General features: G+C 36.1%; 4 protein-coding genes across 6 annotated transcripts; 2 read left to right on the top strand and 2 right to left on the bottom strand.

Annotated features, from left to right (window-relative positions):
* Positions 1–778: 778 nt before the first annotated feature.
* Positions 779–2,927, top strand: LOC142548822 (uncharacterized). Its single transcript, XM_075657377.1, has 2 exons — positions 779–1,112; positions 2,617–2,927. Exons 1-2 carry the CDS (start codon positions 840–842, stop codon positions 2,728–2,730), a joined length of 387 nt encoding a protein of 128 aa, XP_075513492.1. The 5' UTR covers positions 779–839; the 3' UTR covers positions 2,731–2,927.
* Positions 2,928–3,763: 836 nt separating this feature from the next.
* On the bottom strand, positions 3,764–9,573 carry LOC142548820 (putative U3 small nucleolar RNA-associated protein 7). Its single transcript, XM_075657373.1, is given in 10 exon segments — positions 3,764–4,281; positions 4,284–5,055; positions 5,659–5,707; positions 6,641–6,708; positions 7,865–7,983; positions 8,637–8,769; positions 8,870–8,959; positions 9,043–9,105; positions 9,204–9,308; positions 9,422–9,573. Coding segments are annotated over 9 exon segments (1,605 nt in total). The 5' UTR covers positions 9,261–9,308; positions 9,422–9,573; the 3' UTR covers positions 3,764–4,027.
* A 6,641-nt stretch (positions 9,574–16,214) lies between these two features.
* LOC142548819 (SEC12-like protein 1) lies at positions 16,215–20,035 on the top strand. Its single transcript, XM_075657372.1, has 10 exons — positions 16,215–16,460; positions 16,741–16,838; positions 17,114–17,246; positions 17,339–17,430; positions 18,148–18,247; positions 18,335–18,407; positions 18,509–18,629; positions 19,084–19,203; positions 19,544–19,614; positions 19,722–20,035. The coding sequence occupies exons 1-10, from the start codon at positions 16,299–16,301 to the stop codon at positions 19,919–19,921; spliced, it is 1,170 nt and encodes a 389-aa protein (XP_075513487.1). The 5' UTR covers positions 16,215–16,298; the 3' UTR covers positions 19,922–20,035.
* Positions 20,036–21,070: 1,035 nt separating this feature from the next.
* Positions 21,071–23,569, bottom strand: LOC142548821 (uncharacterized). Of its 3 annotated transcripts, none has more exons than XM_075657376.1 (4): positions 23,456–23,569; positions 23,300–23,347; positions 22,366–22,689; positions 21,071–22,059 (listed from the first exon to the last, which is right to left on the bottom strand). In XM_075657376.1, the coding sequence occupies exons 3-4, from the start codon at positions 22,591–22,593 to the stop codon at positions 21,988–21,990; spliced, it is 300 nt and encodes a 99-aa protein (XP_075513491.1). In that variant the 5' UTR covers positions 22,594–22,689; positions 23,300–23,347; positions 23,456–23,569; the 3' UTR covers positions 21,071–21,987. The 3 variants fall into 3 exon arrangements, with proteins under 3 accessions (XP_075513491.1, XP_075513489.1, XP_075513490.1); XM_075657374.1 differs by having other exon boundaries at positions 22,366–23,127; positions 23,456–23,562; XM_075657375.1 differs by having other exon boundaries at positions 23,300–23,527.
* Positions 23,570–23,814: the final 245 nt, after the last annotated feature.

The following is a 23,814-nucleotide window of genomic DNA, read 5'->3' as shown; positions in this document are numbered from 1 at the left end:
CATCCCGACGGATCCGAACCAATATAAAGAAAATTCCTAGCCCATACCAAAACAATCCCTAGCCCTATCAGGAGTCCAAGCTCACAACCCCTGGCATTATCGGAAATGCGAGCCCACCAAAGGGTCGGGAATTCTAAGCCCTGACGTTACTAAAGGATATGAATATATTCAAATTAATAGATAAGGATTCCGACGAATGCGAGATTCAGATAAATCTAATCAGGATGAGGCAAGACTCTCATCCGCCATGGTCCTAGTGTCTTAATGTTTGAAATCTCCTATCTCAGGTAGAACTCTATCTCATCAAGAGTTCTACTCCGACAAGGAAACTAATATCTCCCTCTGTAAATACAATGTATGTGCTACAATTTTACACATTTACATACTCCTGCTCACTTGGCACTAGTATATTTCACTCTTAAGTTTGCTCTCCGGACCAACTTAAGTATCGGAGGGGTCACGCTGGAAAACTCTTCAGCGCCCTCTAACCATGTTTCTGTCTGTGCAGAACCAAGAGATCTGACCCGACCCACTCAGCTGTGAAGATTTGAATATAAGCTCTCCAAATATCCGAGATAAAATTTTTATATCATCAGATTCATTATTTCTAGAGAAAATCTAGTAATTAACAAAAGAAATTTGAGCTATTATATCTCGTGTTTTAAAATAGATTAATTACTTCTACAGAATATCTCATGAACAATATTAATTACAAAATTATTTTATTTTTCGAAAAAAAAAATGATGCTTAAAGCGACGTCGTTCCTCCCCTCGCGTGTGATGTTATTTATCACTGCCCCAACCCAAATTCGACATAGGAATCATCGCCCTTAAGAGGAATGGCAGAAACTCAAGAAAACCCTGTTTTAGCATTTTTTTCAAACTTACTACGCGGGATTAAGCTGCCTCTGCCGAAGAATGATGCTGCGGTGGAGCCAGCCAATGTTGTTGCTCCCGCCGCCGATCCGATGGAGAAGAAGCCAACCGCGAGTGAAGATGAAATCACTAATCCTTCTTCGGTGAAGTTCCCGACGCAGGGCGTTGCTTCGCTGAAGCTCGAAACTGAATCTGTTGAAGCTGAGTCGAACACTAACCCCATACTTCTCTGGCAGGTATTGTGTAAATCTCGTTGCATCGTTCGAAAGATGTTGATTTAAAGCTCTTTCTGCTTTATAATGGATGTATGATGCGTGAATCGCATTCTTCCGATTATCAGTTGGTTGATTTTTGGATCTCTCATGAGGCAGCAACGATCCTCAAGCACCTAGAAAGCAGCCACTTGGTGGTGTGTGTAGCCTGGGTGATCCTAAATTGAATTTGGTGAGTATGTATTAACGTGTGAGGGACCATCGCATAGTTTATGAGTATGATATGACTGCTAGACGCCTTACCCCAGCCTCATAAGTGGTTAGATGCTCCTGTCAAGGGGAATTGGATCCACCTTTGGTAATCCGAACCATATTTTCATGTAAGTGCGTGACGCTGATTTTTGCTCATGATATTGCCACATGAATACCCAGTGGAAAGCACCACCAAAAATATAAAAATTTCAATCTTTATGCGTGGTGTTAAAAATATATAGTTTCCCTTCTTTCAAGTACATTTAAATCTCCTCATATTGACCCCTCCAAGAAATTACGTGGTACACCTCTGGGTACAGCCACGCCTTTTGTTGGGGCTGAGAGTCAATAGTGTAGGCAAATCCTTCTAGGAAGCATATGATTAGGGACCGTGCAACATGAATAGGTATTTTATATTGATTGCTGGTAAGGTATCATTAAGTACCCTTCATGGTGATAAGCTGCTTTCCACAAGCGGACAAGGTAGTTACCTCAGAGGATTGAGAGGATGCTCTTCCAGTTTTCGTTTGTGACGTTGCAGGATTCATGGTTTGTCAAATGTTATTATCACGCATTGAACTGATGCAGGGTATGGCTATTGTTCATGCATTCTCTTTTCATGGGGATTGGGTTTTTATTGGCAATTAGTTGCATAGTGAACATCTACAAATTTGACGTATTTGATTACATGTGTGTTGTATTGGGCATGTGAGTCTTGGAACTTAAAGAGGTCTTTCAAAAGGCACTCGATATCTTAAAGGAAACAAGATCTTGTTTTGTTCAAGTAACAAATCCCAGCTGATTTTTTTTCCCTCCACTCCGGAAAGACAGGATATGGATGTTCTATGGGACGAAGGATGGGCTTGTAGGTATTGATATTGTATAATTGCTGTAGCAAATAGAGTTATTGTGCAATGAGGCTTTCATATCTAAAATTGTTCCCTTGAATCATTTTGGGAAGAATGTGTAGCGTAAAACTACTGCTAACATGCTTGGTTGTTTTAAAATCTGCACAAGGGTAATGAATGTGAATCTGGGATTTAGTTCCAATGCCAACATGATTCAACTTTAAGTAATGCATGTAGTGAACAAAAAATCCCTTATGAAGAATGTAGCTCAGTTTGATGAGTGTTCCATAACCATTTGAGGTCTGAAATATGGACAGCCCAAGCCCACCCCTGGGAAAAATCGGAAACAAAAATTAAAGGAAACTCTTATGCATTCTGTGGAAGGTTTTGTTTTTAATTTTATGTATGTTCTATATGATTGAATCCAGGTTTATGCCATCGGCGGATTCTTCATTTTGAGATGGGCGTGGACTAGATGGAATGAAAGGAAGGGTCGTAAGAAGTCAGATAATGAACCTCCCACAGATCCTGACGATCTCTGATGAGTTCATTAGAAGGTGAGAGAGTGGTGTGGTCGAAGATATGTTTTTTATGCTATACCCTTGACACAAAAGGTGCATTCGCTAGATCACATAGAAATTATCGGATTCTTGCAATCGTGCATAATTCTGCAAGGGCTTGTGTAATTCTTCGACTTTACACATTGAATCTCTGTGTTAAATGAGTCGATTTATGGTTATTTCGACTTCCATAGCTTCTTATTGGGAAGGGGAGTGCCTTTATTTTTGGTTGGTAGGTGGGTTTGTTTTATCTGTGTTATTTCGAACCAACTCACAAAAGAGAGAATCAATTTTTCTAAAATAATTGAAATTACCGATCTGACCAATGAACTGAGCAAATAAAATTTCTAATGAATAAGAAGTTGTGTGATCGCTTTTATGCTACCGAATATAAAAAAGAGATGCATGCACTCCTTTAGGATGACTCGGGGCCAGAATATCTAGGGCATGTTACAATCGTGCTTTGGAGTAAAATAGTTTGGTACGAGGATGTAATCTTTCTATGTCCGCAAAGTACAAAACATTTATAACACAATTTTTTTTAGGGGTAATTATGGAGACAGAAAAAAATAAGAAATTGGTTACCAACATACCGTACAAGCTAAAATCATGCGGATGGGAAGTATGGTGTAAAAGCCAGTATTTGTTTGGCCAACAGTCATTTATTGGATAGACGCAGAGAAACCCGATCAATTTTTAGCACAATAACTAGGGACAAAAGGCACTCGACCCGCTTGGCATGTCCTTCAATTGGGTGGTCATCTTATCTCCATCCTATTGCCAAACAAGCGGATATCATCGTAACAAATACCCTTTACATGAATAAACAATGGGAACATTGATTTTTATTTGGCTTGCAACCGAAACCCACTTCTACTTGTTAAAATTTATGTACACAATGTATTATTTGGTAATAAAATTATTTTAACTCCACTTTGCTTTACCCAAAATACAATTTTCAACAATAAACCTTCCACTAAATTCTACGCGTTCTAGGCTAATAAATTCCATCGAATAATCTATAAAAACTTTCTGAACTTAATAAGATACAATAAATCAAAATTTAATGATACAAGAAAATAAAAACATTATCCATTTCAATATCACTAAGCTCACGCTCTCGATGTGATTCATACTATCGAAACCAGGCGACCATCGTGCCATGATAATTCTGCAATCATGGCACATGCTAACCAACTATAATTGCCATCGTGCCACAATTAACCAAAATATGACACACCTTAACAAGGCTCCAACCTAGAAATCTTGCCACGAGAGCTCAGGGTGCGACCTTCCGAGCAAAACGCTGCAAGGACCGGGGTAGTTGATTGTCCTCCTCAATTCTCTTCCTCTTCTTTTTGGAGAATTTCTCGCTGTCAACTTGGTCTTTCGAGAGAGTTTTCTTGACTTTCGCAACAGATTCTTGCTTCTTCTTCGCCATTTTGCTCGACTTACTTCTACCTTTTGTTTTCTTTTTGAAAGAAATATTTTTAGCATTTTCAATAGCAGCCTCCATCTCAGCTTCCCTCTCTTTCTGGTAAGCTTTTCTTTATTTCTCATTGGCTTAAAAGAACCGATCTTTGTCGGGTCCAACATTATTGTCTCCGGAGGAAGTTTATCAAGGAGAGAGTGGACTTCTTTCTCATTTCTCTGTTTGTTTGTTTCGAAAGGGTTAGCGACCCAAGAATCAAAATTGGGTTCACCAGATCCAGGAATCAAGATTGAAGACCAACCCATGGAGTGGCCGATGCCCAAAACATCTTCATATGGCCTAAACAACACCTTGTGTATTTGATAGCCTTTAGCCATGGTGTGAGTCATGTAGCGGCTATAGTTCTGAGAGCCAGAGAAATCTCCCAATATCTGGACGAAAGATCCGGTGGCAGAAGCAAGCAAACCTTTCTGACTAAAATCCAAGGTTTTGGCTTGGAATGGCAGCGATTGGAGAACCTCGTATTTTCTCAAGTCCCAAAGCTTTATTTTCCTGTCCGTTCCAGCAGTCGCCATGAGATGGCCATTCGGGTGGAATGCCAAAGCTGTAACTGGCCCATGATGACACAACATCTTGACGAGTGGAGCAGCGGTGGTAGGTTTCCACATGGTTATTGTGCCTCCAGAATGACCGACAGATATCACATTGTTCCAGGGATTTGCCTTCATGGTACCAGAGCGACCAAGACCGGTTCGAAAATTGCCTACCATCTCACCTGTGGTAACGTCTTGAAAATGAAGTTGCCCAACTTTGTTTATGGATGCCAAGAGGAACTGTTTATCGAGAAACTGAAGCTTAAGTGCAGCGCCATGTTCCTGAAATAGAAAGTGACCTCAAGATATTATGCTCCCAAGTCTCAAATACCAATGATTAATTTGTACACAATCTTAGGTTTACCAAATCTCAACCAACATCAATTAAACCGATTAGAAACCCAGTTTAAGCTGGCACAAACAGAAAATACGACCCTCTCAGAAAGATTCAATGAAAAAGAAAAAAAAAGAAAGATTTTGTCAAGAACGAACATTCCTGTTCTTTGCAAAAAAAATAATTTCATTATATTCCTTCTAACTTCTCAGGGTGGTTTAATTTCAATTGTTCAGATTTCGTAAAGATAAAGTAAAGGATAGAGCACAAAGAAGTTGTAGAATGTAAATCCTATAGTCCTTAAGCTTTGGAAAAAAACCACTTTAACATTCTGCAAAAGGTGTGTTTCAATCCCAAAACTCGGTTTCCAGTGTCATCTGACAGACATCTCACAATGGAAATAACAAAGGAGGTATCTTCTAATTCACTTCATCCGCGATTGATGCAACAACCCAATAACATAAAAGCAAAGGGTACTTTCAAACATGAGAGAGTACTTAGCACAATGAAAAATTGAAAATAGCTCGAGCACATGAGATTAGATTGCTAACCTTCAGGCAATGCAGTTCTGTACCCTTATCTCCATATATATATACATACCTGAAACATGCAAGTAGACTTCAAAAATGCGTGCCTAGACTATACAGTATACTACCTATAATCACTAATGATAATTATTAAATAATCAAGATATGATCATTTTCTCGAGTTGAAGCAAAATGGAATTCAAGTGTTTCCACATGTAGCTTGAATTATTTTGGCTAATTAAAATGTCAGCGCCACACAATCAATGTATCAGTTAAACAGAAGGCTAGTTGGTAACAACGTAAGGTTGGTAAATGAGAAACAAGGACAAGCACGGCTACTGCATGTTGGCCTATTCTATGAAAAACATTACTAAGAAAAATAATCGACTTCAAGTGAAGTTAAAACATCAACAGGATCCATCAATTCAAGCACCAAAAAAGTACAAGAACTACCAACAGAGCAAGACAAAAAACATGCAATTACTGCGAATAAACAGATCCATGCCATCCAACCAATGCCAATAAAAATAATTGATTGAGTGGCCAATCTGGATGAACTCGAGATGAGTACAGCATGACTAATCCAGCAGAGGTCTAAAGAGGAATATCTAGCAAAAATTGATATCACAGCAAGGAAATGAGAAAATTAATCGTAAATTAACTTTCAAAACTAGGCATGTGCAACTGGAAAAGGGTTCAACCTTTATAATGACCCTATTTAACAAATATGCTTCATCTTAGTTACATGCATCAAAAGAGATGTAGAAAACAAATGAAAATGACGAAAATTCAACTTGACATCACAAAATCATTGACCATGCAGCATTATTTCTCTATAAATTTTTGCAGACTGTTCAAATTAAGTAATATGAAGCAGCAGCATCGGTGGCACCGAACAAGCTTATAAATTTAATGGTAAAATCAGTTTATTTTTCAAACTGAAAAACATCAAAAATTGTATCAGATAACCATTAATTTCAATGACAGAACAAATGCAAGAACTTACTTCTTTTGAGCAGCTGCAAAGAGTTTCTGATTGTGCAAGAACACTGCATCACGTACAGTTTCCCTAACCTGAAATAAAAGCCTTGAACAATTGAACACTTATACCTACAAGATCCAAGAGAACGTAGCTTCTCAAGAAGAAGTAATTATGTGGTTAATAAGTCATTTCTGAAGATAGTTATGCTTCCACGAGTAAAATAAATGGATGACACACTGAACATATAACATAATTCAATAACAACAACGTGCATGAACACTCGGTTATCCGTAGAGTCTAATGACTGGTTATGTAATGAGGGGTACTATGGAACGGACTGAGAAGGGAGACACATAAAAAGAAATATGGATGCAGCAGTAACAAGAACGTATAATCTTTAACAACAATTTGCTTTATCCACCTCAATTTCAGCAGAATCTGACTTCTATACAGGAGCATTTTTGGTTAACAAATTTATAGTTTTCTTGCTATAAATTTGTTAAGTTTTGGATAATTTTTGAGTCTAACTCTATCGTAGTGGATGGTCATGAGCAAGTGCAAGAAACAGAAATATATAGCAGCAGAGTTAGCCTGAAACACTTTCTGTTCAGAAGGGTAAAGTTTTTCCACCTAGTAGATTCAAAAATTAATTTGTATCCTTGGAGAGTCTTGGGTACTATCTAAAAACATAAATAGTAGCTAGGGATTTACTCCAAAACTCGCTGAGGCATTTCGAACTCTCATCTTATTTCACCCCAGGCCTAAAATTTACAGCTTTGCCGTTGAACCTTCTACTTTTTTCTTATAAAAGTTGATTGAAATTCTATCTGACAGTATCTAACAATTTCTGACATTCTAGGTTTTATGCCATTTTTTTATTTTTGTCTCTTATTTATCCCTTTTTCTGGGGTAAACTTCTAACTTCTGATCTTTTACACGGAAACTCGGTATCAAATTTTAATAAAGTGTTTGAAAAAAAACAATCGAGTACTTTGATAAAAAAAAAACACACTCTCAAGTCGCATGGACTCCATTTTTTCAGTCTGGGAAGAAAGGCATGCTTTACCAAGAGAATGTTTCAAGAGTAAAATTGTAAGAAAATTTACCATAGACGGATATAGTCATATATTTCATGCAAGAAAAAACATAGTGGTACCTCAGTCAGCCATGCCAACCACCCTAACATAAAAAAAAGAAAAAAAACTGGGGATAAACTAGGATTTTGTCTGTATAAAAATAATGTGGTACCTGGAGCTCTTTGATGAGATCCATACGTTTCATGTCTAGAAGGGCTAGATGACCTTTACGTCCAGCTACGATCATATGTCGACCACTCGATGTGAAATCCAGATTGTATGGACCAAAGTCTGAAATGTAAAGAGTGTTTTTGACATTTAATCAGTTAAAACATTGTAATTGCAAATCAAATACTCCAGAAAAATAAGATATTCACACTTCAACGGGACCATTTAGGTATGAACTTTGCACAGCAATGGAAAAGTAAGTAATGAAGGGCACAATATGCTACAGGAAATCTTTGATCTCAAAAGGATTATGAGAGAAGATCCATAAAGCAGGCCTTTGCTTGTACAAAAGAATATCACCAGATAAATTATAAAAGAATGTAACTGTGAACAAGGAAACATGGAATTCAACATCAGCTCTAGATTGAGCTCAAGATAATGAATATATAGTTGGTTTGAACACAGGCAACATTCTATGGAGGAAAAAAAGTTCAATTCAGTCAAAAAATCATGTTTTTATATCCATCTGACCCGATTTTCACTGATTTTTTTGCCATATAGCATAAATACAGACTCGTCACCAAGTGTATTGGCATGATTTCTGACACCATAAACTTCTTCCATGTCTTCGAAGGACAAGACCATGAGCTAAGCAAAATGAGTTAGGACACTTCCACACAACACAAAGTAGAGATATTAAATATTGTTGATTAAAAGAGGAATCTAATCACTGCACAAGTATTTTATGCAGAAGAAACTAAGAATCGGGCCTCAACCTGGCAAGACAATGTCATATTGATTTCTCAAACTCAGGATGTCCACTTCACCAGCAATTACTTCCTGCTTTATCCTCCATGTTTTCTCTATACCTTCTGCTTCCAAATAACCTCCCTCACTAGGCATAAGCCACTAAAGAATTCCAATACCAATAAACAGACACAAAAATTCAGGGTATGGATAACCAAAGAAATAGTACAAATATCAAGCAATGGCATAAAGAAAAAGTCACTTTCTCAGCCTTGGCAGCAGCTTTGGCAGTCTTTCCATACAATTCTTCCCTTGCAGCTAGCTGACCCTTCAATTTCTTATCTTTTAAAATCTTAAAGCGAAAAATATAAAATTATTCAGATAAAACCTTCACGGAAGAAATAAATACAAAATTGTAAATATAAAAAAAATCACCTCTAAATTTGTCCCTTCGCCTCTGAGATATTTTTTAACATTCGTGTCCTCTTCAGCATTTCCCTGAAAATCCAAACATGTTTTAAAACTTTAGTTAATTTAATCAAAAAATCAACTCATGAAAGCTGATAAAAAAATTCCAAAACAGAAATTTTCCTTGCCTGTTCCACTGCGGGCACTGTATTTAAATTACTATCGTTATCTACCTTCACCACCATATTCCCACCTTTTTAGCAACTTTTATGCAAACTTTCAAAGATATAAACCTAAATTATACCAGAAAGAGGTAAGAAAATAAAAAGGAAAAATCATACAAAATAATAATAAATTAAAATGTACGTAAAATATCACATAACAAGTTGATACAGTAACGCATTACAGTCTTGAATCTGCCCAGAGAAGATATTGTCGAGACAAATTCTCCGAAATAACGATACTTTTCTAAACCCTAATCGAAATTCGAGGGTTTAATTGAAGCGCTCTCGTATTGGTTCGGGGCAGACTTTGAATATTCAATTAGTGGGCTGGCCTGAAAACTCGGGCCTGGCCCAACCTCTTAATTGCCATAATTAATTTTAAAACAGTGTTATTAACTAGCATATCTACTCGTCAAAACGGATTAGAGTCGTCTTGTCCTATAAAATAGGTTTGCCCTCCCACTTTTTCTGTCTAATTCAACCCAAAATTGATTAGATCTGTCGAACCGATCCACCTCGTTCACTCATTTCTACTCGTCAAAACGAATTTGACTCGTCTTACCACATAAAATAGGCTCACTCTACCACTTGTTCCGTCTAATTCAACACAAAATTGATTAGATCTGTCGAACTGGTCCACCTCACTCACTCATTTTCACAATGCTACTTCATTGTCTATTTTCATACAACTTTTTGTATCCACTCTCACCCAATGAATGATAATATAGATTAACTTGGAACAATAATTGTTGAGTATAATAGAGCTTAAGTATATTTGAGCATAGTAGAAAACGTTTTTGCTGTCTTAGCGCTTCTTCCATTTATAATGGTCTATAAATAGTGGTTGAATAATTATCCAATGTAATTCTCCTTTCTAATTCAATAAAACGGATCTTCAGATTTTGGCTCCAAATATAACTTCAACATGGTATCAGAGCAGCGGAATTTCATCTAGGGATTCTGGCAAGCTTTGCGTGACTGGTGATTACCATAGATCGCATATTTTTTTGCTGTGATTTGAAGATCAAATCTGATTTCTCTACTCCCGCGAACATGGCGAATGCAAACAATTTCAATGATCCGATGACCATTCATGCGTCGGTCACTCCAGGTTGGAATCTAATTACTGAGCAGTTAACTGGAGTTGAAAACTATGGAAGGCAACAATTCACATTGTGCTTCGCATGCATGGATTGTAGACACCGGGGCGAATGAGCACATGGTTGGAGACCCATCCTTGCTGCAAAGTTCAAAGTCTATAGCAGATTCCACTAAATCTGTGAGGATGCGAATGGTAGTAAAACATATATAAGCAAGATAGGGACGGTACCTATAACAATGCTATTACACTCGAGAATGTGCTATATATTCCCAATTTTCGATTCAATCTCTTATCCATTTCCAAATTCACCAAGAGTCACCACTGTTTTGTCACTTTTTATCCACTTTTCTGTTTGTTTCAGGACCTCAAGACTGGGAAGATAATGGGGATTTGTAGAGAAGAGTGTGGTCTCTATCACTTTGCTCCAAATGATTTTTCAACATTACAACCAAATTATTGACCTTTTGAAACAAGATGTAATACTTTGACAGTAGACAAACCTTGTGTTTCTCATTCTTCTATCAACTTTTATGAATGGCATAAACGTTTGGGTCATATGTCTTTTTCGAGAATGAAATTACTGTCATTTGTGTCCAGTATTGATACGTTCCCACATTGTTCTGTTTGCCCTGTGTCAAAACAGCCTAGGGTGAGTTTACCTTCTGAGAGTCACACTAAGACTTCTCGGGTGTTTGAGTTAGTACATATGGATATATGGGGTCCATTCCACACTCCCACGTACAGTGGAGAAAAGTACTTCTTGACCATTGTAGATGAGTTTTCTCGAGGTACATGGGTGTTCCTTATGCATTCAAAGCTAGATACACTTGGTATGATTTGGATTTTTCTTGCCATGATTGATACTCAGTTTTCGACCAAAGTCAAAATAATCAGAACAGACAATGCAACAGATTTCTTCAATTCTTGTTGCAACACTCTTTTTCAATCCCTTGGCATAATCCATCAAAGTTCTTGTCCGTACACTCCCCAACAAAATGGATTGGTTGAAAGAAAACATAGACACATACTTAATGTAGCAAGATCGTTAAGATTTCAGTCCTATGTTCCATTAAGATATTGGGGGGATTGTGTGTTGACACCAATGTATTTGATTAATAGAACTCCTACACCTGTTTTGGGAAATAAGACTCCTTTTGAGATACTCTTCCATAAAACCCCTGCTTTTGATCATCTTCGAACATTTGGTTGCTTGTGTTATACTTCCATTTTACCAGTTGGGCACAAATTTTCTCCCAGAGCTGCTCGTTGTGCATTCTTGGGATATTCTACCGTACAAAAAGGGTACAAGGTCTTAGACTTGCATTCCAAAAGGGTGTTTGTTTCTAAAGATGTAACCTTCCATGAGAACATATTTCCTTTTGAGACTGAACCTTGTCAAGTTTCTGATAACATCCCATGTACCACTCCTTTTATGGACAATGCTTCCCCATTCATTAACATTGAGGCTGTTGAGTCACCTCCCGTCACTCATCCTGAAGCTTCAGTGAATCCACCGCTGCGAAGATCTTCTAGAACCATTGTTCCTCCTATTTGGTTAAAGGATTTCACTTGTTCTAATCCGTCTAAAACCAATTCAGCCACTTGTTCTTATCCTATATCTAAGTACCTTACATATTTCAATTTTTCTTCTTCATACCAAGACTATCTTGCTGCTATGTCTTCTGTAACAGAGCCAAGTTCTTACCATGAGGCTCTCACAGATTCTAGGTGGCAGGATGCTATGAACTTGGAATTGGCAGCATTGGAGAGTAATCATACTTGGGATGTGGTTGAATTACCACCAGCTGTTAAGCCTATTGGATGTCGATGGGTTTACAAGATTAAACTTAAGTCTGATGGGACAGTGGATCGATTCAAGGCGAGACTCGTGGCTAAGGGTTATACACAGCAGCCAGGAGTCGACTTTCATGATACTTTTTTCCCAACGACGAAGATTGTGACTATTAGGTGTCTATTGCAAGTTGCAGTCAATCGTTGGCCATTGTTGCAAATGGATGTCACTAATGCTTTCTTGCAAGGAGATTTAGATGATGATATATATATGAGTCTCCCAGAAGGCTATAAGTTACAAGGAGAGCGTAAAGTCTGCAAGTTGAGGAAGTCCTTGTACGGTTTGCGTCAAGCATCACGCCAGTGGAACACTAAGTTTGCTGCTGTTATGTTTGAGGCAGGTTTTCGTCAATCTCAACATGATTACTCATTGTTTGTCAAGCATGAACCAGATTCTGTTACTCTTCTTGTTGTTTACGTGGATGACATTGTTGTCACAGGGAGTAATTCGAAATGTATTCAGAAACTTCAGAGTTTTTTGCACTCCAAGTTGCAGATTAAAGACCTTGGGAGTCTAAGATATTTTTTAGGAATTGAAGTTGCGATATCTAAAGAGGGAATTTACTTGAATCAACGCAAGTATGCGCTGTAATTGATTGCAGAGACTGGCGTAGCAGGAGCTCGGCCATTTGACACGCCAATGGAACAGAATAAGAAGTTCACAACCCATGAGCTGGCTGTTATCATACATAAGTCTGATCATAGTGGCTCTAAGGATGATTTGTTGAAAGATGCAAGTGCATATAAACGATTAGTGGGCCGTTTGTTGTATTTGACAATCACGCGGCCAGACATATGTTATGCAGTGCAACACTTGACCCAATTTATGCATTCACCAAAGCAGTCGCATATAGATGCAACCATTCGTATAGTTCGATACCTCAAGGGATCACTTGGTTTGGGTATCATGCTGTCTGTGAACAAGTGTTCTTCTCTTTCTGCTTATTGTGACTCGGATTGGGCTTCATGCCCAATGACTCGTCGTTCCCTCACAGGATATTGTGTTAAATTAGGAGACTCCCCGTTATCTTGGAAAACCAATAAACAACACACTGTTTCCAGGTCCTCCGCAGAAGCCGAGTATCGTGCGATGGCTTCCACAACCTGTGAAGTAGTATGGATTTCTGGTTTATTGGCAGACATGGGTCTCAAGTTGACAGCTCCAACGACTTTGTTTTGTGACAACACTGCGGCTATACATATTGCAGCTAATCCCATGTACCATGAACGCACGAAACATATAGAAATCGATTGTCATTTAGTGCGTGAGCGAATTAAGGATGGAACTATAACTACTGCACATATCTCCACCACTGAACAGTTGGGTGATATATTTACTAAAGCTTTAGGGAGTTCTCAACATTCTTATCTGCTCTCCAAAGTTGGTGTTCGTGATTTACATCAACCTTGTCGCAACCGTTAATGTGCCTTCTATTGTGCCTTCTGTGCTTTCTTTTCTTCCAAGGTTGCCATGCTGTTTTGGGTTGCAACCTTGAAGGGGGGAGTGTTGAGTATAATAGAGCTTAAGTATATTTGAGCATAGTAGAAAACGTGTTTGCTGTCTTAGCGCTTCTTCCATTTATAATGGTCTATAAATAGTGGTTGAATAGTTATCCAATGTAATTCTCCTTTCTAATTCAATAAAACGGATCTTCAGATTTTGGCTCCAAATATAACTTCCACAATAATAAAACAAGATTTCCAATCATATTTTCATATTTATATTTTATTTTTCGAACTTTATTGAAAATATGACCTTTGTGATTAGATATTTGATTTTTTTTTTTTAAAGATGGTACTAAATATTTCTATTGAGAAGGGATCAATATTTTAATTTGGGAAGAACAACTCAAGACAACCCCTAATTTTGGTGTGAAAAAAGGTAGAAAATCCATAATATTATAAAATTCTTTGTTTTATGTATACTTATATTTTATAGTGAATATTTTTTTATTTGTTTAGTTTCGGTGGTTTTTTAAATTTTATTTTCTTTATATATTTTTTTTAATTTTTGGTTTGAAGGACTATTTATGTTTATAAATAAAAATAAAATTGATGAAACCTAACTGCTCGTATTTCATTATGAACAAAATATTATAATTTTATTTTATTTTTATAAAAACTTCTGTATAAGAATGTCAATGAGTCCGGTCAATTTTATCTGATGGATCTCTAACCGGACACAACTTATGAAAGAATGTTATTTTTAGGCAAAAACTTGTGTAAGACGGTCTCACGGGTCGTATTTTGTGAGACAGATATCTTATTTGGGTCATCCATGAAAAAATATTATTTTTATACTAAGAATATTATTTTTTATTGTGAATATCGGTAGGGTTGACACGTCTCACAGATAAATATTCGTAAGACCGTCTCACAAAATACCTACTCTTATTTTTAATGTCAAATGTGAGTCCGTGAAGTAGTCTCATAAAACATATTTTTTTATTTTTACAATTTGATCATACTTTTAAATATAAATTTTAATAGAAGTCAACATATCTTTGCACAGCACAGCCAAAAAATATTATTAAAATCATATTTGTTCGAGAATTCCGCGGCATATACTTCTCCAGTTGTTGTAGATATAATCAAAGCGATTTGACTTATTACAACACATTTGGGAAAAGATTGCCTACATTTGCACCACATTAGTCTTTTTTACGAAAAATAAAAATGCACTTAAGCTGTTTTATTTTATATTCGTTGATTTTTATTCGGAGAATATTTGCGACCTCTACAAAAATTAGTACGAATTTTTTCTTCACAATTTGGTAGATTTTAGCAGAAAATTTGATGTTATTTTTTTAATAAGTTATGTGTATGTGACATTTCACGAAAACAAGTTGCAATATAAAATAAATTTTCGTCCAATAAATTGAAAGACTAGGCTCAACCTATTTTAATAAAGTAGGTCTTTTGTGAGATTGTATCACGAATCTTTATCTGTGAGACAGGTTAATCTTATTGATATTCACAATAAAAAGTAATATTCTTAGTATAAAAAATATTTTTTCATGACTTAATCTATGCAAAAACTTGTGTGAGACGTTATCACATTTCGTGTTTTATGAGACAAACATTTTATTTGGTTTATCCATGAAAAAATATTACTTTTTATGCTAAGAGTATTACTTTTTATTGTGAATATCGATATGGTTGACCTGTCTCTCACATATAAAGATTCGTGAGATCGTCTTACAAAGGACCTACTCATTAATCGATTATGTTCCGAGAGTGTGTAGTGATTAGCTTCATATGACCATCATTAGCTCATGTGCCCATTTTATTTTTATGAAAATTGACATGATTTGTTGATGAATCAAATAATAACATTTAACCACATTACAATAAGAGAAACATTTATATTTTAGCATTAAAAAATCCTGATTTCTAAATAAAAAAAGTCACCTAAAAACTCATATCTAATCCAAAATGTATGAAATGTGAATCACATCCAAAACTTTATAAATATATACAACCAAATTGTATGTTATATAAGTGATTGGTATCTCGATCTCATACCAAAACCTGAATTGTCACGCATTGGGATCAGGTTCGTGCATTCTTAACTGTACAATAGACTTCTAGGACAACTATTTTATATTTGTTATCGTTTTTACAAAAATAATTAACTCAAATTATTATAAAAATTTATTATATCTCTTTATAAACCTCATTTTCTAAGAATCGTGGAACAATGAGTAATAACAGAATTGTCTACGCGATTTGAGTCATAGAAAAAAAATAATCAAGAAAGTAGAAGTTGATACATATTTTTTACAAGCAAAAAAAGTTTTTGGATTTAGTTTTAGGAGACATTTTGTTTATTATTACAATAGTCAAACGAATGGAATTTTTTTGTCAATATTAATTAAGATGTATATTTGTAACGATTTAGCAAAAGGCCCCAAACGTACAAGTACGAAAAGCGGTTGTACAGTAAAATAAATGTAGGGGATCATAACCCAACGGTGCATCCAATATTGCACCTGCTTCTCTTATAAAAACCCCTTTACAAATTGTTTTCTCAAATCTGCTTCACATTTCAACGGCCATCAACTGACGACAATCTTTCCTCTTTTGGAAACCTGATTTCGATTCGAATGGACGCCGGAGACGCGCCGGAAGGAGGTGTCGTGACGTGTGCGACGTGGATCCGACGGCCAGAAAACGCGCACTTGGCGGTGGTAGGAAAATCGAAGCCGTTTTCTATAGAGATCTTCTCCTTCGATCCGAAGACCACCTCTCTCTCTCCATCCCCAAAGGTCTGGTTCTTTTTATTATTTATTGGTATTTGATTTATTTTTGTATTTAATTTATATGCTGCATGTGAGAACTCTGTTACCCTAAATTGACTGTGTAGTTTAACTTTTTGATTCAGATAGTTTTATAGTGATCATGCTTTCACGTGATGCACACGATTGCTTCATGGAATGTTTATTATGTGGCTTTATTGTCTATTTTGATGGAAGGAGTGTTATTTTTTGATAAATGTTACTCGATTGTTTTATGAGTATGTGATTCCTGTGTCTATCATGCATGCAGGTGAAGTATGAATTTGAAGAAGGGGTTAATCCAGTGACAATTGCTGTGCATCCCAGTGGAGACAACATAGTTTGTGCTACCAGTTCTGGCGACTGCAAGTCAGTGTTTGACTGTTTGGTTTTAGTTTTCATTTTCTTTTGCATCTAGATCTTTGACTAAAGGGGAAGGGGGTATTTTTAATGTTCCATATCCCAGAATGAGTTCCCTTTTTGGAAATTTATTATTTGGAAAATTATTGGCCCCAGTCAAGACTAACACAGGAAGGAAAGGGTTTGCATTGGCGTGCATGTCTTACTCTTAGAATACACCTTTTCCTGTTATGATAATACTTTTCATGGCAGATGCAAGAAGTAATGAATTATAAAACATGCAGATTGTTCAGTTTGTATGGCCGGGAAGACAATATTAAACTTTTGAACGAAGAACTGCTTCCACTGCAAGGAATTGGACTGCAAAAGTGCTTAGCTTTTAGTGTAGATGGAACCAAATTTGCAACTGGTGGAGTTGTAAGGCTATCATCCTGTATTGGTCTCTGAATTTTATGATTTTTGGAACATATTAAATAAATATTATGCCTTTTTTTCCTTTAAACTTGAAGGATGGACATCTTAGAATATTTGAGTGGACAAACATGCGCATCATTTTAGACGAACCAAGAGCTCACAAGTCATTTCAGGACATGGATTTTAGGTAGTCAAACATTTGATTTATTTTTAATCTATTACAAGAAAATGTTTCCCATATTATTTACTTTTGCCCCACATCTTATTAAAATAATGTACACTCTTCTGCTTATAAGTTATAACACAAGAAATAATGCATCTAGTTACACAACAAGTGAAGCTGCTCTTTGGTCAAGTTTCATAGTTTTACATTTGTCTCACGCAAATGAATTTAAGATTAACACTTATGTTTTCCCCATGATGCACTACTTATATTGACTTTTCTCACTACAACTATTGTGGGCAAACACATTGGTTTTTTCAAATCTAGAAGAGTCAAAATCAGCATTCTGAAAATGGGTGAACCCTGCAAATTTATTGGCACAATCTGTTTTGCGAATACTAGGTAAACTAAGAACATGATTTGGAGTTGCTAGAGTTTACTAAACCCAAAAGTCAATACTAAATACCGTCCTGGGGAGCATTATTATTGATATGCTAAACTTATATTCATGGTTTTTACTGCAAGAAAATTTAGAGTAGATGATTTGACAATATTTACCTGTTTTATGAAAGGAGCTGTATAGTAAAATGATGTGTATAGATGAAAGAGGAACTGATTTTTTTCTTAATAAAAAAATTGTATTTTCTCTTTCAAGTTTTGACATTATCTAGTGCTCTTCAATCGAATCAGTTATCATGGGAACAGACTTTAATGGTTTTGGTCATTCTTACTCTGTTGCAGCTTAGACTCAGAATTTTTAGCTTCGACATCGACTGATGGCACGGCAAGAATATGGAATACAAATGACGGAGCTCCTATAACTACGTTGACACGGAACTCAGTATGTGCCTCTATTCCTGAATTCTGCGTATAATTTTCCTGTTAATTTAAGTTATTGACATCTCTATGTATCTTTCTTTTGTTGCAGGATGAAAGAATTGAACTTTGCCGATTTTCTAAAGACGGCACAAAACCCTTTTTATTTTGCAGTGTTCAAAAAGGCATGTCAAATGTACAGATTCTTCGAGCTTGCAGTTACCTATGTGCTTGAAATTATTAATTGTCGGAAATTCAGACTTGAAATATGGTTTCTATTACACAGGAAATAAAGCACTGACAGTTGTTTGGGACATAAGTACATGGAAGAAAATTGGGCACAAGAGGTTATTGAGAAAGCCAACTTCAATAATGTCCACGAGTTTGGATGGAAAATATCTTGCTTTGTAAGTGTTCAGCTTGTTTTTAAACTGCATTCATTTTCTATTTTGTTTATATGTTTTTTTGGGAAACAAAATTACCCTTGTGTTCTTTTCTAGAAGTACCTTTACTGAAAGTGAACTGGTTCTAAAACAAATGAAAGAGGAAAAGTTGTAAGAACAATTAGTATTTTGGACGTCTTAACATCGTAGGTCCATCAGAAGCACGTAAAATTTTAATGGCAATTTTAGTGGTTAAAATCGTTATAGTACTCGAGAAAATAAATTGTAAAACTGATACGCTCGTTCTAGTACTATCATATATGAACCTCAATATTTATATCAATGTCACCCATACTCTTATCGCCAGAAAATAATTATTTTTTTTGCCAAGCGTGAGGTCTTTTTGGCAGAATGTTTTAGCTAGGTATTGACGATGGTGCTGTCAGCAAATAAATTGTCACAACCTTTCAAATTACAGGGGGAGCAAGGATGGAGATATATGTGCTGTAGACATTAAAAAAATGGAAGTCAGCCATTGGAGTAAGAGGTTGCACTTGGGCGCTAACATTGAATCGTTAGTTTTTTGCCCCAGTGAAAGGTAATGCTTCAATCTGTCATTAAAATCTGCATTTGAATGCTCTTTCCCGAGCCCCATTAAACACTGCAACTAGTAATTTTTGTTATTTTTTTTATGGTTCGAATCAATTTATACAACGATGGTTGCTCATTTATTCTTAAGTATTCAGACATACTGTTATTATACCAGATTTTTGCGAGTTCTTTAATGTTTTCCTCACTTCTGTTATTTAGATGTCTAATTCATATACCATTTGGTGTATCAGTGATTCAAGTCGACCTAAAATAAAGTTCTTTAAATTCTTTACCTTGTTTTCGTTTAAGCTTTTGCCCTCAAACTCCCAATTTTTTTGACTCTGCAGAGTAATTCTTACTAATTCTACCGAATGGGGAGTAATGGTGACTAAACTGAATGTTCCTGCCGATTGGAAAGGTTCCTCTATCAATCTATCTTCCCCCCTCCACCAAACACCCCCTCGTTATATTCTGAATTTAAACTAACAGAAGTCCCCATTTTCTTTCTTGTCCTTGTAATTGCAGAATGGCAAATCTATTTACTACTCTTGGGGCTATTTTTGGCTTCTGTTGCTGCCTTTTACATTTTCTTTGAAAATTCTGACTCATTCTGGAACTTTCCACTTGCTAAGGATCAATCTGCGAGATCCAATATTGAAACTTTTCTGGGCGATCCTCAGTCTGATGACCAAAACTGGGGAGCATTTGGACCCGTAGATCTGTGATCGCTTAGAGTATATCGTTGATTTTTGTTGGATAGATGGAAATTTAATTTTTTGCGATAACATCTGGTATTTGTTTTTACCTTGTTATTTAACATTATATTTTTTTGGTGGTTGAATGAATGTAAGGGGTTTGAGGATTCCTCGCCAATTTATTTCATTTTTATCGGATGTCCCCCAAGGGACGTAGTCAATTTATTTCGAGTATACGAATCTTTATCTGTGAAACGGGTCAACCCTATCGATATTCACAATAAAAAATAATAATCCTAGCATAAAAAGTAATATTTTTTCATATATGACTCAAATAAGATATCTGTCTCATAAAATACGATCAGTGAGACTGTATCATACAAATTTTTACCTTACTAAAATTGCTCGTATGCCTATCACATGAACATGTTTTTCATAGGAAAATTGTCATTGTATTTACATGCATGTGATATACTCATTATACATAAAATTAAAATAATATGACGTTTGAATCCGAAATTCTAGAGAATATGTACGGAATGAAGGATTCCAAATTGAAGATTTTAATACATTGACTTGCGTGCATTTTAAACTAATCCATTACAATTTGGAGTTTATGAATCAACGATGCCCCGTTATGTCTATCAATTCATTTCCCAGCAAACCCGCCACAATTGTTGAATTGAAACTCCAAAGGTTTCTATAATCGATATTTTATAGGATTTGGTGTTTGATCCAATAAATCTTGAAGTTTTCCGACTACTAGGATGATGAAATTTTGACAAAAATATAATAAACATATCCCAGTAATTTTTAATTGTGTGTGTGTTCTTTTCATTGCAAGAAAAGTTCATACCAAGACTTGATACACAATAATCTTGAACTCAATTGTGATATATCATAGCACAAAGCTTTTCAATACATTAATTAGATCAACAAACCTCATCTTTGTATGACACCACGTTAGAAGATTATCCTAAACAAAGTATTCAACAACTTTCCATATCCTCCTACGCAAGGGGAAATGGTCAATGACAAGTTCTGAACTCTAACCAAAGGGGTGTTTCCCATTTGAAGTCATAATCTTTACATAGGCGTGAAAAGAGAAAAAAAAAACTCACATCTTTATGTGCAATTCCGTAAAATACAAAAAAGTATCAGGCACATCCTCGTCAAGTTAAGGAAATCAGCAAAATTCTCAACTGCCAAAAGTTTTTGAGTTCTAATTTACCGAGTGACAATTTTCCTCAAATGGTAAAGAATAGTTAAAACAAGGTTTGGAGCCTAAAAAAATAAAGACATCCTTGTGCAAAAAGCATATGATGAAAAAAGTTTAAATAGTGGATAGAGAGGGAATCAGGTGGATAAACAATAGTATAATCAGGGGTTTGATTGTATCTTAAATGCTCGGTACAAGCACAATCGGCAGTACCAGGAAAAACATCTGAGACACCAAAGAAGCCCATCATAAGTACCTGTCACAATTCATCACTTTCCTTTCTCATTCAGGTTGGTTAGAGTAGAGAAATCGAGTTAACTCGCAAGCTTTTCAAGCCAACTTGAAAACTCTTTTAACTTAAAATGAAAATCATCTGAGTTCAAGTCAAACTCTAACATGTTTGAATACATTTGGAGCATAAACTATTTTCTTTGATAGCTTGGAAGCCACTCACTGACTTAAATATTTATCAACATTTTACAAACATATTTCAAACTAAACAAATTGACTTCAAAATCAAACTTTACTTCAAGTTGAACACAAACCAAAATAATTCAGTTTCAAAACTGTAAGCCTATTTAAAAAACTCAGTCTCAAGTTCAAATATACAAAAATAAGCATTATCTGGCATCTCATTTACTTGTACAATCGTGAGTTTTTAGTTTCGTTTCGGGATAATACCCATTTTCGTCCTTATTGTTGACCGCTTTTCCCATTTCAGTACCTCTTCATTTTTTACTGCTCAAGTAATCCTTCAAGTTTTCAAAATCTACCCGAATTGGTCCATGTCGTTATGTTGACGTTAAAATTAACGTTGACTCACATCATGTGCCTCTCACGTGATCTTTTCTTTGTGAAGGCAGTCGATTACTCCTTCTCATTTGCCTTCTCTAGGACGTACTCCTAATCCGGTCCTTATATTTGCACCCACCACCTTCATGTCTTCTACCTACGACGTAACATTCAACCAAACAGAAAATTACAGTGACAAGTTTAAGGCTTGATTTGGGAGTTGGAAAGAAAAGAAATTTATAAACTTCGATTATTTGGGAAGTTGGGAGATTTTAGTGGAAAAGAAAGGAAAATATGTCATAAATTTAGAGTAAAATTTTACTTCAAATGCTGGTGGAAACGGATGGAAAAATTTAATCTTTTCTGCTCTCTTTCTTTTCTTTACTCTTAATCCCAGCTTACTACAATATTCAATTCCATCCATCCAAAAAGAAAAGAAAGATGGATATTAAAGAATACATACAGAATGGATGCCAGAAGCTCGGAGAGAAGCAGTGGCGGCGCAGGCGGAGGCACCGACGAATAGGGAGGCGACTGAGAATGCCTTAAAGGGCATCAGACGCGAGTCACCGGCGTGCCCTTTTCTGAATGCGGAGATCCCCCACCCTAATTGAGCTGCGCTGGCGGCGGCCCACCACCAGTACTGTTCCACCCCCGTCACGACGGCTTCACCTTGCCCTTCCTCTTCCATTTCACTTCCGTTCAGCGTTTACCATCAAAATATGATACAGAGTTCTTCTACGAAACGGGCCCTGGCCCAAATTGTGGTCTCATTCTTTGGGCCTAGCTGTATTTCCCGTGAGCATTCCGTATTATAATTTTGAGGAATTTATTTATTTTGGAGGAGAAATTTATTTTATGATGATAATACGTGGTTCAACGTTAATCTTAACGTCAACATAACGGCAGGGAGCCAATTTGGGAACTTGAAGGATTATTTAAGCAGTCAAAAATGAAGAGGTACTGAAATGAGGAAAGCGGTCAACAATAAGGACGAAAATGAGTATTATCCCGTTTTGTTTCAGTGTCAAATAGTTCACACATCACATAGTGGATGCTAAGTTAGTATTTCACACCGATAAAGTGTGTTACCTCACTCCGCACTTTCAATAATGCTGAGCCACATTAGTGTGAAGCAGACACATAAGAACACATACAAACCGAAAATTACCGGAATGGTATAGATGCCGTATATTAACTCAGATGATCAAGGCAAAAATCCTCGCTGGTAAGCATTCACATGTCAGAAATACAAAATAAATTTTATTGTTTAAAACAACTAAAAATAATATTTTTTAAAAATTTTCTATCGTAGTGTTAAATCTAAATTGAATCGTTCATGATACATTGGATAATTAAAACTGCAAAATTTCTAACAGAACAGCAAATTTTCTTACCTGTTCCACTGGATTTAATTTCCTATCATTTTCTACCTTCACCCACACCTACATTATTATATCGGAAAGCAAGAAGAAAATAAAAACGAAGAATCATAAAAAAATATAAACAGAAAAATCTTAGACAGCAATGCGTTATCAGCCTTGAAATCTCACCGGAGAAGATTTTATCGATGATCTTCAGCAGCGTAGGTGTGGTGACTTTACGACGGTAAATTCACCCAATCATCTAACCTTTTTTTTTTTTTTTGAGGAGACCCAATCATCTAATCTAAAACCCTAATAATGGGATGGGAGCTCCTCAATTTGAATATTGGGCCTCGCAACTCCGGTCTGGCCCAATCTTTTCAAATTTTCGATGTTCCGATATTTGCATCTTTATTCAAAAACCTCCCATATTACTCGTTTCCTTTTATCATTTTTTTTTAATGGTCGACTGAGTGTTCCAATTGTCAAAAACTTCCATAAGACAGATTCACGAATCGTATTTTGCGAGACAGATCTTTTATTTAAGT

Source organism: Primulina tabacum, chromosome 6 (genome assembly GCF_025594145.1).
Source record: "Primulina tabacum isolate GXHZ01 chromosome 6, ASM2559414v2, whole genome shotgun sequence".
Classification (NCBI taxonomy): domain Eukaryota; kingdom Viridiplantae; phylum Streptophyta; class Magnoliopsida; order Lamiales; family Gesneriaceae; genus Primulina; species Primulina tabacum.
Note: the sequence above shows the minus strand (reverse complement) of the source record. Positions and strands in the feature narration are given on the sequence as shown.